Raw genomic sequence first — 14825 nt, forward strand, 5'->3', positions numbered from 1 at the left:
ATCAATTAGGCATTTGTAATTAATCAGACAGACTGATTAAGATACTGTCTGATACATCTGCCTGAAGATACATCTGCCTTTGTCTAAGGCCAGTCCACATAATCTTAATGAAGATTGTTAATCCATCTAGTTAGCATTTTGCTAATGTAGCAGATAAGACTAAGTAAAACCCCTGAAGAGGGCTTCTTTGTGTCTTTGTTATCTATTTAATAAGGTTATTAACAACCAAGTCTCAATAGCAACTGGAAATTAAGACAATACCAAAAGTTATATTGATACACAATATATCATACAAATAAGACATACAATATATCATACAATAAGACATACAAATCAGCTAATAGGAGCAGCTAGTAATTGGAAGGGCTAATAATTTAAAGGGCTTTAGATTAAATATTAAGCAAGATTTATGACACAAAGACCAAAGATATCTACAAACATTTTCAAGTTCAAAATACGTGAAACTGAGGAAAATGTCTCTGGTTCAGTGATCATTTGATCATTATTCTCAACGTTTTTCTTCCTTTGCAAGTTAAAGGTACAGATGCATTCTGACAGGAGCCAGTTTTCCAAATCAAGCTACTGACCTCGACTCACAGCTCTAAAGAACGGAATGAAAAATCACATGAAAACTATTCCCATTTGCTGTAAGGAAAACACCTATTTGCAGCATTGATTTTATTTGAGCCACGCCCCATAATCATTACTGTGCCACAGTAGTTTGCTTCGAGTAACCAGAATGGGTTACTTTTATCTGCTTGGCTAAAAGGTCTCAGTTAAGTATAAGATTGTTGCATAATTGTTTTACAATCAAACACGCTTGCTAACAGAGAAACCTTTTTAACAGCAAAGGTTCGGAATGTCACAATGTTGTGAGTGACATGACAGCAAGATATCAAACCAAGCTTTAACAATACAAATGTATTTTTGTGAAACTGAAAACACACTGATATGCTTTCCAAGAAAAGCTGTGCTCCTGCAGCCCCACTAAGCCCCTGGAAAGGAGTTCTTCTGACAGTTTCCTAACATCTCCTGAAATAACTGTTTGATGATAAATAGTATAAGTTCCAATGGTTACAGAGAGGGGAAAAAAAAAAAAAAAAAAGCCAAACAAAACCTGAAAAAGCCACTTTGGAAGAGAACAGACCATATTGCAACATAGCAACAAGTAACATTAAGAACTCCTCATTAAAGCCCTCCCCACCTATGCATTCAAACACTGACAGGTCAGGCACATATGTTTTTAAACTAGAAAAAAGAAAAAAAATTAAAATGCTATGGCTTGAAATGGTGGCTGCCTGCTTTTCAACTGAGCTGACAGCACCAGTACAGCTTAGAGGCAATTTTTTTTTTTTTGCTGAAAAGCAGTGCCTTGAAAGCAAGACAATGATTTCCACACACATGGAATTTGCCTAAATCACTGTCTCTTTTTACTGCATTGACATACAGGAGCATAAACATATTCCAGTAGCAGTCAAAAAAACCCCAAATTTCATGACAAGTTAATTAAAAGTTAACTTCACCTCATGGAGTATGCTCAAGTTGCTGGGATTGTGAAAGGGAAGTGTACACTGACATTCTCAAAAGGAATGTGCCTTACAAGATAACATGGATAACTGATCTGCATGAACTCTATAAATCTATTAGGAAGAACATGAATAAGTTGATGGCTAATAGGGTACACTGTGCTTCCTTGCAGCAAGTCTCTTGTTGAAAACACTGTGCAAAAGGCATCTCAGAATCGACCCCAATGTAAAAGTTACTTTCCTGGTTCTCCCTGGAGCCACCTTGTGCTAGCAATCCTAAGACAAGCACACCATGAGTTCACTACATGCTAGACATCTATACTGAAGGGATCAGCATAACCTTCAGACAGAATGCCAGTTTTTCATCTCCCTGACACAAAGCAGTGATCTCAAGAACTGCTGGAAAAATCTCGCCTCCAACCACTGGAGTTAAATTTCGCAGTCCGTGAACAGTAGCACACAGTGCTAATACAAGCTCAAACAGCCCTGTCACTGGGCTCTAAGAGGCCAGAGCCAGAAACCCACGACTTACAGATCAAAGCTCTGAAGAACCAGGTGGCAATCCATGGCTGTATCTCTGTGCAAGATTTGGCACCAAAATGGCTGGAAAGCAGCCCAACAAAAAGTGGGCATCCTGCTGGATGAGCTAAACACGTGTGAGCAGCATATCCTCGCATGAAGAATGCCAATCTCATGCTGGGTAGCAGCATAGTCATACAGATCAAGGGAGTGATTACTGCCTCCATCAAGCACTCGTGAAACCGCATCTCAAATATTGTGACCAGTTTTGGACTCCCCAAATCAAGACAACAGCACAGTGGAGCAAGGCCAGTAGAGGGCCACCAAGACTGTCAGAGGCTGGACTCACAACATAAGAGGAGAAAGATTTCTCAATTCTTAAAAAAAAAAAAAATAGCTCATGGGGTGATACTGAGATCTACAACTGCTTCTTGAGAATCTGTAGAGGAGGATGAGCCAAACTTCTCAGAGGAATACAGCAAAAAGACACAGATAACAATAAATGTGCAACAATGGAAACTTCAACTATAAAAGGAGAATACTTTTTTTCCTGAGGGTAGTCAAACACTGCAATAGAAGCCTGCAAATACTGGAGATCTCCAGCCTTGCAATCTTGAAAGTATTCAAAGCTCAACCACACAAAGCCCAGAGCAACCTCTTGTAAGTGATCCTGCTATAAGCAAAAGGCTGGACCCAATTGCTTCATACTTCCAACCTAATTTTTATCCCTGCTGTTCTTAAAAAAGTTTCCTTAAAAAAAAAAAAAAAGTCAAGGTCTTTTTGGACAGAAGTTCAATATTATCAAGAACTTCCATAAATTATTTTCAAACAGACTTCACCCTTAAGTTCAAGCGCAGGGCTCTTGTAAATAAAGAGTTTCTCTTGCTCTGTACATCTTTAGTACAAAACTATCATAAAGGTGGTGAAAAAGGATGTCCTCCAGATGCTACTTTCACACTAGCTTCAAAAAGCCTGTCTGTAATCTTTTTTAGACCATCACCTGATATGCCATCATATTAACCAATCTTAGAACCAGAAGTTCTAAAAAATAAATCATATGCAGCCAAAGATACAAAAAAACAACTGGTATACAAGAGAGGAAATAGCCAAAAGAGCAGTCTCTTATACTTTACAGTGATCCTCAGACTACAGAAAGTCAATAATCTCTACAGATTATATATATATATATACGTAAACATTTAATTTACAATTATATATTATACCAAGCATGTATTCAATTTCCTGTTATGACTGTCCTACATTGTTGATTTCAGTAGGGTCACAACAGTATGCCCAGTTCTTCTTTCAGGCATGTTTTTTCCAATCTAAATTCACACTGATTTGCCATCAACTAGTTAAAATTAGGAAAAAATAGTTTAAACTGGAAAAAATACTACATCATTGAACAGAAGTCAAAAAACAGCTTTACTACATCAGCTGATAGGCTTACTAAAATTAGCAGGCAATACATTTGCCTGTCATAGCACGGGACTAGAGCCAGTGACCCAGGAACACAGGGTTGGAAAGGACCTCTCAGCAGAGATTTCTGGGCACATAAGGCACACCAGTAAGTCCAACTCTGTCACCTGGAGTCTGTGTGTACACCACTCCTTTGATGAGCTTTGCTTTTTCCAACATTAAAGCAGATTTTCACATTTCATCAGCACCTGCCTCCAAAGGAGGCTGAAGGAGCAATGCTGTGACACTTCAGTGTGTTACTGAGCTCCAGTTGGTTGATGCTGTACTCTTTCTGGTGATCATTTCCAAAACTGTACTAGAAAGATCCCTTCAAAAAAAAAGTTCTGCTCACACAGATGGTAAATGCACAAAACCAAGCTGTTGGAGCTATCCTGCTGCCAACAAGTGAGAACACGAGATGTGAAAGGAACACCCAGAGTTACTGGAGAGCTATCACAGGAATTCAGGCCTACAAAGCACGCCTGCTACTGAGATCAGAATTCCCTACAGGTTCCAATAAGAAGCAGATTTTTGTTTCTGAAACACCACTTGTTTTCAATTACAGTCATCTATACCTTCTGCTAACATTTTTCTGAGATGAGACCTTGTACCTGACAGTATATCCATCTTCAGAGCACAGCTATGACAGACCTGCTGAACCCAGGATATTCCAGGAAATTAATCTCTCTCCAGCTTTCCTTCTGTTCAGCACCTTATTCTTCAAAAAAACATATCTGGAAAGAAATAAATTAATTCCCTGCTTTCCCAAATATCATTGCCACCATGATCCTAAGAAAGCATGCATGAACACATCTTGATGACTGAAGTTGGAAAAGTTTCATTGCTATATAAAACAGAAAAAAAATTACAGAGGATGGCAAAACAGAAGCTCTTTAGAGGCAAGCCTCCTCTAGGAGCTAATTCAGGCCTTCCAGGCTGGGTTCTGCCCTGGCTCTCACCAGTCCAGTCCTTGACTGCACAGCAGCAGTGTCCAGATCAGCATACCAACCACACTGACAGTGTGGATGACTCCACTTTCCAGAAGTGGGAAAAGGAAAAGCCATTCCAAAAGTATCTGGGCAGCCTCATACAACATACAAGATCATAACATAGCCAAAAAGGAATTGAAACAGGAACTAGCCTGTCTACCCCTCTCAGTGTTAGAGACCTGACCTCAGAAGGATCTTCCATCCCTGTAAATTGTCCCAATAGTCATACATGGGAACTATCACTGGCACTCATTTCAACAGCTGTACCTAGGCATCCACCTTCTGCTGCACCTTATATAACAGCTTTGGTTTGTGCAGTCCTTTTCATTCCCATCTCCAGCTCCTTCACCTGGCTTCAGCCAAGGTTGTAGGCTGGCTTTCTCAGGACTCCAGAGACTCAGTTCCCCATTTTCCCATGCCAATATTAAGCTGACTGAAATAGATTCAACTTCACGTGGTCTCAAAGAATAACAGTTCTACCTGAAAAAGTCACTCTACAGTTAGGAGAACATCCTCGGCCAAGAAGGCTCACAAAACAACAGAGCCCACTGCACATGGAAGCACACAGAGGCACTTTGGATAGCAGGTAACAGGTGACTGGTTTTGTCAGTCCAAAGTTGATTCCTCTACATCTGTGATGATGTCTCATGCAAGCAGGTAAAGAGATTTCAGTGAAGCATAAAATGCTGTAGGTATTCTCCAGACATACTTTGAGCATCATAGCAGCACAGAAAAATATCAACTTATCTTCTCTTTTTTTTTTTTTTTTTCCTCAAGAGGAACCCTTTATCCCTGACATTATTCTAGGAAAAATTGAAAGTAAGCCTTCTCTACAAGCTGCCACAAGCCTTCTGAGTACACTTTTAGAGTGCTTAAAAGATGACAATTTTTTTTTCAGGCAAGAACAAATGACATTCTTTTATCTTTCTTCCCCCCTCTACTTTTTTTTTTTAAAGTATATTTCACCACCCAATTTGGACAACTGTACCCAATTTGGACAACTGGCCTTTATCGCAACAGAAAGAAAAATTCCTTGAGAATGCTTTTGTGTAGAGGGAGGGAGAAAAAACAAAGTATACTCTACAGGAATCAGCACTGATAAGACAGGAATTGTCTGGCCTTTTTGAACTGATTTGTTGTGCTGCTCTTTATGGTGCCAAGCAGAGACACCAGGTGATGAGTCAGCTGGTCTGGAGAGGGATGAACAGGAAAAAAGCCTGATGATTTTACTGGAAATTTCCCCTTCATATTTCCCACTTCAATAAACCTTGCTTCACTGTTAGGAATGAAACAGGACTCAGAGTACTAGGAAGTACTAAAACGGTAGCAATTTCTCTGTCTTTCAAGACTGTGGATGCATTTGTTCTAAAGCCCTCAATGCTCTACCTTCTTTTTCAAAGAACACACTGGCTTACAGCTTAGAACTCCACGGGAATTCAGATAAATTTCTCTTATTACACAATACATGTAGGAACCCACTTGAGGTTGTGGATCCACAGTTAGTACAAAGAATTAGAAGGGTTTAGGAGGAAAAAAACCTTATAAAGGGGTTATGAGACAACAAATAACACTGGGAGTGTCCATCACTGTTCTCAGATGTAGCTTTGGAAAGGAAGTGGCACTTTGTTGTCAGGAGCCTGTGACAACTCAGTGCGGAACTCTATAGTGACACACCACCCTTCCACACTCATTTTTACAGTTCTGAACACAGGAAAACACAATTTATCTCCTAGTCCTGATTGTCTTGCTCTGAAGACTAGAAGCAAGACAGACTATACCTTCATAAAAGCATAAGCAACCTCTCCAAAAGCACCACCTCTTACAGGACAGAAACACCTTTTGTCACTGTCTTCACCTGAAAGTGGAAGGACAGCAGTTGCTGAAAACACCTAAAACTGTTCACGTTCCACTTGATTGCCACCCTCCTGTGCTCCCTCCCCACATTCAAATGAGGTCTTGAAATAAATTAAGGTCACACACATCAATAAAAACAACAGTACAATTAGAGAGCTTTCAGACTCACATTAGGTACTTAAAGCTCAGAGAAATATCAAAAGACTAAGTCACCAGATACTAAAGAAGCAGAGAAAAAATTCTCTAACAAGATGGGTGTTTCCTTGCTGCTTATGGCAGTCAGATACAATCCTGAACCTCAAACACAAGCAAGCAGAAGTATTCATTGTAGCACAGCCATGCACACTTCTATTAAAAGAGAAAACATAACGCAAATAGAAGAAACCAGAACAGAAGCATCAAATCCTAGTCTCCTTGGGTATGCAACGTGTCAGAATTCCATGTCAGACTTTGTTCTAGGATAAACTCAAAAGGTCACCAGTGTGAATGAAAAATAATTCCTTCAAAAGTACAGCAGTATCATTCTAAGGAAAGCAGATGTTGACTGATACCATGGGGTATTTTGTTCAGGTAAGGAAATCTGGCTCATAAGTAATAACAGTCTAAACATCCACTGAAATCCTACAGTTAAAACAAGAAGCTGTTTTAAAAAATCCATGACAGTTTCCAAGTATGATTTTTGAAAACACTTGCAAGGAACAGCGTTTTATAAATCGGACATACTGAACTTCTTTGAAAGCAAAGAAAACACTTACTGTGGTTGTGCTTGCTGAGTTAACCCGACAGGAGGCTTCTGCTTGATTGTGAATGCCATCTGAGCCACAGGGCCAACCTTTGGTGGGACCTGCATCTTCTGAGAGAAGCTCTGCTGGGCAGCCTGCTGGGGTATGGGCCACGGGGGAACAACGGGGCTCCGGCCTCCAGGGGAAGATGTGTCTTGCACGACTGTATCCTCACAGGAGCTCCCTTTTGTTCCTGGTTTACACACACAAAGCTGAGGTCGCAGGCACATCCCTCCGTTTTGGCACGGTGGTGCACAGTTCGCTAAGAAAAGACATTTTAAAAAGTACCTGTGAAACAAAGCATGAAGGAAAATGCAAACCCTCCCCACAATAAAAAAAAAAAGCATTAATTGATTAATTGTTAATATTAACTGGAGTAGGAGAGAGCAACATTGCTAAGCTCCACAAAAGATAATATACAAGTTGGTACAGCTTTTACTGATTTCTAGCACAACAGACACGCACAGCATTTGAACAACTTCAAGAAGTAAGATGCTGGATCTAAGAAATAGGAAATGCACTACTTAACTTGAGAAATAAAGCATTATTTTAAATCTTCCTCCTTTCTACTCAGCACGCCTTCTCCTCATACTTTAAAACCCAAACTATATCTGATGAAACAATACTACACAGATATAGAATTCTACTACTGATCCGGGCTGGGATTCATTTTACTATTTTAAAATCAGATGCTGCATAGGTACCTAGAATGAATCCCTACAGCCACATTATAGATCACCAAAACATTGCAGAGAAGCGTGAAGCAATTCAACGCTTCCCCCTCTAAAACCCAAATGACATTCCCTGCAGTACCCCCACTGTAACAACACAGGAGATGGGAACTGCAGCAGCAAAGACATTGCTACACCTAGGCAGAAACAGACAGGCACTTGTGATTATCCCAGAACAGCTTCTATAGATTCTTTGAATCATCAGTGAAAAGGGATCAGAGTCTGTAAAATACACTTTGCCTTCAGAGAGGATTAATGACACTGCTTTACATAGCTCTGTCTAGTGACTACAGAGGGAGTCTGAATAACCAGCCTAGACTCAACACCCAGCCTGTACACCCAGGTCATGCAGTACCAACTCCACTCTGAATGAACAAGAAACTTGGAGGAGCACCAAATCCCACCAAAAAAAAAAAAAAAAAAGAGGGAGGGAGGGAGAAAGAAAACCAAAAGCAAGTGCTGATTATATATATACATATATATATAATACTGCAAAAGCATGTCTACCTTGAGGATACATTTATTTATTACTTACTTATGCTGAAATTTGCATCACAGAAAGATGGCAAAACAAATTAATTATCTTATCTAAAGGACACAATTTAATATCAAAAGAAAGCAAAAAAAATTTCTTCCTTATTCACATTAAAGATGGTATACTATGAAGCATGTATAAGAAAAAACATGGCTGAGCAACTTAGTTCCTACAAACAAAGTATATTTTTAATATTGTTAATGATACTTTAACATTGACAAAATTATACATCAGGTGATAAATTTTTTACTAAAATAGGTGAGATAATATCTTGAACTATAACATGGTGTTCTGAACCATATTCAGATACATCCAACTGAACTATTATTTAAAGAAAACCAGAACAAAACAACAAAAACAGTCCACAACCCTGGTCCAAAGGTCCAAATAGATTACTTGACATTTCAATCAAGTTCTAATACAGTCTATATTAGAATAGAATGTAATAGAATTCTATACATAAAAATAAATTAAATGCACAAGAATATATACTAATTCATTCATTAGGATGGGACTGTGCTAGTTTGGAGGCCTAGTTTATCCACTGGCAGGTATACCATATATACCAGCTGCACACAAGACCAGAATTGCCCTACAACTTAAACCTGAGTGTTGCATGGGCTTTTTTCACATACATTTTCCCCTCCATGTAAAACTTATCTTCTTTTCAATAATACTTAGCTAGGCTGCCTTAACTGCATATTATGCAACTCCCTGGCAACACAAAAGTAATAATTTGCTCATTTCTATTTATTTATTTTTCAGACTCTATCTTGTCTTTGAGTCCTGGAAAACTAAAGATCATTTTCACTGTAAACTTGAGAAGCAATTTGCAACAAGCATATGCTGTAACAGATAAGCCAAATCTTCCTTGTACCTTATTTATAAAACCTAGATTTTGCTAGAAACAGTGAAAATTCCTTTATATGCACATGACTGAAATAAATCATATCTTGGAAAATCAATTCAGAAGCCCAAAATTCTAGTTAAATTTCAGTAGCCTTGGAGACTCTTGAGACCAGAAGAGTGACCCCATCACCTGGGTCATTTGTATGGAATGTGCAAAGATCAGAGCAAAGAACTTGGGCCCATTTGAGAGTGCTTCAGAAAAACATCTCAAAAAAAATTATTTAATAAAAGCAAGACTTTCAAAAGTCCCATTTTTACATTAAGAAAACATTCATATATTTCTGGAGATTTATGGACATTTGCCCATATTAACTTCTAGTTAATTAGTTTCTCAAGAAAATATTTAAAAATCAATGACAACACAGAAGTAAGCTAAGAAGACCACACCAAAAGTCAGTATGATATAATACCCACTCTGGTGGGACACTGATTATGGCATGTCTCCTCTCAAAAGTGAACTAACAATGTATACATACACGAAAGACAACCCTGGAAAGACTGCAACTTGTTTTCCTGCAGTTAAGAACCAAAGTTGTGCTTCAGAAGCCTACAAAAACTTGAGTTTCTACTGACTAAAGTCAAGTTTGCAGTGAATTTAAAACTAGAAAGCTAAAAACAGAACCTGTTTTGAAATTACCTCATTATTTTTGCCCACACAGACTTGAACATTCTTACTTCACTGACAGTAATGTAATCCCTGAAATACATTACATGTACACGAAGCAAATGCTCTGCAGGACAAAATGCATTACTCAAGCTGGCCTTTAATGAAAGAACCATCAGGAGATCCAGCAACTATGTTATAAGACCAGTGACAACAGGTTGAAAACCCCATCCATTACATTTTCACAGCAATGACCCCTTTGACTGAAGTCCTTCATTAATGTGGCATAATAGAAGATCACAAAACTGGATAAAAGGATCACGTTTTTAGGAAAGAATTAAAATGAATATTTTAATTGATATGATACAAAAGTTTAGTTTCTAAAATGTTCAAGACAGCTGTAGCATGCCAAATGAATGACCTAATTATTTTGTTTGAAGACAACAATAATGGCCCATAAAACTGAAAACACCAGAATTTTCCATAAAGCTAGGCTTCCAAAACCTGCAGCGTGGAAGCATTAAGTTCAAAACTGAAAAGCAGGCCAATATGCTGCTGTTAAAGGCAGTTGGCTTCATCCTATTCAATTCAAGGAGGTCATGACTGGAAATTCAAAATGGAGCTTGGCAAAGATGCAAATAATGAGACTAAGCTTAGTGGGTCAGATTAAAGATCCACTTAGTCCAGTGTTCTCCCTCCATTACTAAGGTGGATGCTTAAGGACAGGGTGAGACACAATAACATTTTATACCACTACAGCTTTTAAGAATTAGAGGCCCAGCAACTTCCTGAGCAAGAGTTCTGGTTTTGTGTTTAATAAGTCTCAACAGATTTTTCTGTCAGAAGTTGACTGATCTGCTCTTTGAGCTACCTCACTGTAACATCCAAAACTTGCAGTGCCACAGAAGTCAGCCACATCGAAAGGCCAGGCATAGACAATATAGCCAGTCTTCCCTCACTTTCCAGAAGTATGGTTTGTGGTGAGGTTGACCTGGGCTGGATGCTAGGTGTCCACTAAGCTGCTCTATCAGTCCCCAGCTAGACAGGGGAAAGAAAATAAGATCAAAAACAACTCATAGGTTGAGATAGAGCAGTTTATTAAAGCAACAGTCTGTATGCACACAAGTAAAGAGGAAAAAAAACCAAAACAACAAAAACCAGGTTTATTGGTGGGGGGAAGGGAATGTTGGGAAGTTGCTGGTGCTGTGCCAGAGCTGCTCAGCAGTAGCCAAAGCCCTGGAGTGTTACCAACACCTTTCTAGGGACCAACGCAAAGCACAGCTCCAGCTCAGCCAGACCCAATACAGTGGGGAAGGCACAAGCGTTGTCTTGGGTTGGTTTATGTTTTAAGATACACGTAATCTGTATCTACTAAAAACAAAGTCACAGTGACACATTTGCTTTGGAAGTAGCTAAGTCACAAAAAGCCCAAAACTGTATCCCAAAATGCTCGTCCTTCTTATACATCTTTCCCTAGTCAACCACTGCTCACCACTCTCTCAGACAGACTACAACTGGGTTTGACAAATGCATATCAGGCCCAGCATGGTTGTATTTGTGGCATTCTTTCAGAATAGCAAGGGTAAAATAACATTAACATTAGGTTTATACACACCCCTTCCAAAACTTCTTATGTTGGTTTGGGACTAATCTATACATACACACTTTTCAGTCCATGTACTCATGTCATTACAGTTAAAGTGTACATAAATATTTGCAGAAGCAAGACCTAAAATAAAAGATTTATAATAGTTTCAAAACACATAAGTATTTTAAAACATCTACATATACAGAATGTAATTTGTTTCAATACATTCCAAATTAAGTATAATTCATTATCTGGAATCAGTAAGCATAAAATGCTGTCATTTATGGAAGGAGTTTAGATAAAAATTTATATTTTTTCCTTCAAATGAATCAAAATACAAGTATAACCAACGCCACTTGTCCTAAAAATGTTTGTATTAAAGTAATATTAAGCTAACACTAGGTCTTGGATTAAGATCATTACTCATTCCTCATTCCTATGCTAATCACTTCTTTTAACCTTCTCAAAAGTAACAACACATTTACAAGTCTATTTTCCCTGTAATCCACAAAAATGTATTTTTCAGTGAGAAACTCACAATCCCAAAAGTTTTCTGCACACAAGTTTCTAGCCTTTTAGCCTCAGCTCCACCTTTATATATTTCCTTTAACAAGCAACTGCTGTTGGTTTGTACTTAAATGTCCCCAAACATTTTTCAATGTCAGTCCTGAATTTCTAATACTTCCACACAATTACTATAACAGTGTTGTGAATCTTATGCTATTTCTAATGCACCTATCCACCAGATTTTTCATTTTCCACATGAAACTTACCTTTTTTTTTCTCCTCTTGAGCACACATAATAGTTCAGCACCAGTTTAAACAAATTTCATCACTGTGCACATTGGCACGGTACGCATCAACTTCTCCCACAGGAGTGTGTAAATCCCGTCAGGTACAATACATGCCAGAGGCCAAATAATAGAAAATCCAGCAATTGGAAAGAGGATTTTAAGCATAGAGCTGTTTCAGATTCTAGCACAAAATGGTTGAGAAACGATGCATGCATCAAGTTTATAGAAAGGGGAGCAACCAACACTATGACATGGATACGTCTGTGCTGAGGGCAGAGTTTTCAAGTTTCTCTACATGCAACATAGGAATACTGTTAAAGGCATAACAAATACTGCCTTCTTGCATGAATGCAAGATTTTCATTCCTCAAGCACACAAGGAAACCAAACCACAACTCATTTTGGTTGAGTGCACATCCTAAACAAAAAGCTGTGATACAAAGGCACCTTTAACTCCTGCCGAGTTAAAAGACAGAGTGATGATCCCCCACCGATTCCAGAAGAAAAGCAGTGAAGTGCTTTCCTTGGAAGGCAAAAAGCTGTGGGTTCTGAAAGCAAAAAGGCATATTCCAGTTTGCCACAGAAAAATCTGAATACGGTGCTGACATCCTGAAGAAGAGCAATAGAGCAATGTTTTTTTTAGAATTTCCTGTTCTCTACACTACCCTACTGCTTAGCTCACCGCTTAATTATTCGCTTTTACTCTGAATACCCTTTTAAGTATCAAGTCACTGTCAGGACTGAGGATGCAACTGGAGTCTAGAAACCCAAAAGTTCACTGAAGCTAATGTTTTTCTGGGAACCTAGTTCTCTATCTGGCTATCTCACACCCAAGAGGTTCCAAAAATTGAAAAGTTTACCAGAAATTTATCCAGTAATTCTTAACATTCATTGAGAATGAAGGCGGGAGGAATTTGCAACCAAGGGTGATACAACCTTGTTGTAAAACCATTATATATATTAAAAAAAAAAGTTGAAATTACTTTTGTATAATCCTAAGAAATTACATTAACTGCAGAAAACCTGTGTGACCTCTACACTACTAAGGGAGGTAGTATTACAACCATCTGTGTCTTTCTACACAGGAACTTGTTTTTATCATGACTATATGGTCTTAAGGAATTCTTTCCCTAAATATACTTCAAATGAAAGCATGTGTTGGAATTCTTTGCTGTCCACTTCAAACCATCAGATTCATTCCCACAATGGCAAGTAAACATGACCTCCAGGAAGGGAGGGAAACAAAAAACAATGCTTTTAGCATACGTATTTCTTTTAACACACAAAACCCCAGTTTCTCTCTTAACCTAATGGCAACATAATATATTTTAGTAATATCATATTCTATGTATCTCTATAGTATAATCTCTGAATGCCAAGACTCAGCAGAATTGAATAGCAACTGCACTCAAATACTTCAAAAGCTTAACTTCAGAAAAAGGATTCATTATTCTATCAGTGACAAGAACATAACACAGTTTCATACTTGGCATTTTCATTCATGTTGTGTTTACTGGAGTTTATATAATGCAAATATTTAAGACTATACAATCTGAAAGACATTTTAAAGTAATTATAGGAGATCATAACTATGCATATTCTGACAATACAAACATTTCCCATGCTACAAATCCCTTTATCATTCCAGTGCCCACAAATAAAAATGAAAATTGTTCATTACAGAATGGACTAAGCCAAGGAAACCAGCAGATTCACATGTTACACACTGTTTTGCTGCCTGAGAGGTTAACACTCCAGTATGCAATCCTTTTTAATTATCTGAATGTTTCTCAGTACAGTGGCTTACTCATTTTGTTACAAAATACTTCATAATAAATTTTCAGGAAACTGAACAAACTAAGATAAGCTCAGTAAAAAGGCAACTGGAAATATTTAACTGGATGCAAGATTCAGACAAGTGTTACAAAAAAGAGAAAGGTTAGAGAAAAAACTATTAATTACAGTAAAGTAGCAAAACAGTAAGTACAATAAAGTTTTCCCTAAATTCAACCAGTTCTCAGTAAGAGTTCACAATTCAGTTGAGCTTCTCTGAAATTCCAGGTCTAAACTGTCATCTAGGGATAATAATGATCTCAACTATAAAAAAAGCAAATCTTGCCATAGGACACAAAACCATTTCCCACATGCAGGGATTACTATCTGCACTTTACAAAAAGCAAAGAACATGCCCAAGCAGACCTATTTTTAGCTCTGTATTTAAATTAACATCTTGCCTTACTAAATGTAAAATGCTTCTTCCCCCCTGTGTGCAGTCATAGATGTGGAGAAATGCTGAGGATTTGCTTTCTTTCTTGAGTCAATGCACAGGATCTATTTTCTAGGAATAAATTAGGCTACACAAGTACTGCTGCTTTTAAAGGCAGAACAAAAAGCCACCTAAAGAAAGAAAGCCCAAACCCAGTCCAACATCAGTCTAACAACTAACGTATCAGTTGCAGAACATGGACTGACTCAGCCACCCGAACCACCAACAATCTGTTAATACCCAGCACTCCAGAGCCTGAATAAGGAGACAG

The 14825-nt window shown here is 38.2% G+C and overlaps 1 protein-coding gene across 1 annotated transcript in view; it reads right to left on the minus strand.

The window, feature by feature from the left end:
* The window catches only part of LTBP1 (latent transforming growth factor beta binding protein 1), a 186072-nt gene that overhangs the window by 163669 nt on the left and 7578 nt on the right, over positions 1-14825 (minus strand). The window contains exon 3 of the mRNA XM_041404348.1: positions 7102-7390. Coding sequence (XP_041260282.1) covers positions 7102-7390 — 289 coding nt within the window. The remainder of the gene's footprint in view (positions 1-7101; positions 7391-14825) is intronic.

Source organism: Onychostruthus taczanowskii, unplaced genomic scaffold (assembly GCF_017590055.1).
Source record: "Onychostruthus taczanowskii isolate IOZ18803 unplaced genomic scaffold, ASM1759005v1 scaffold21, whole genome shotgun sequence".
Lineage (NCBI taxonomy): Eukaryota > Metazoa > Chordata > Aves > Passeriformes > Passeridae > Onychostruthus > Onychostruthus taczanowskii.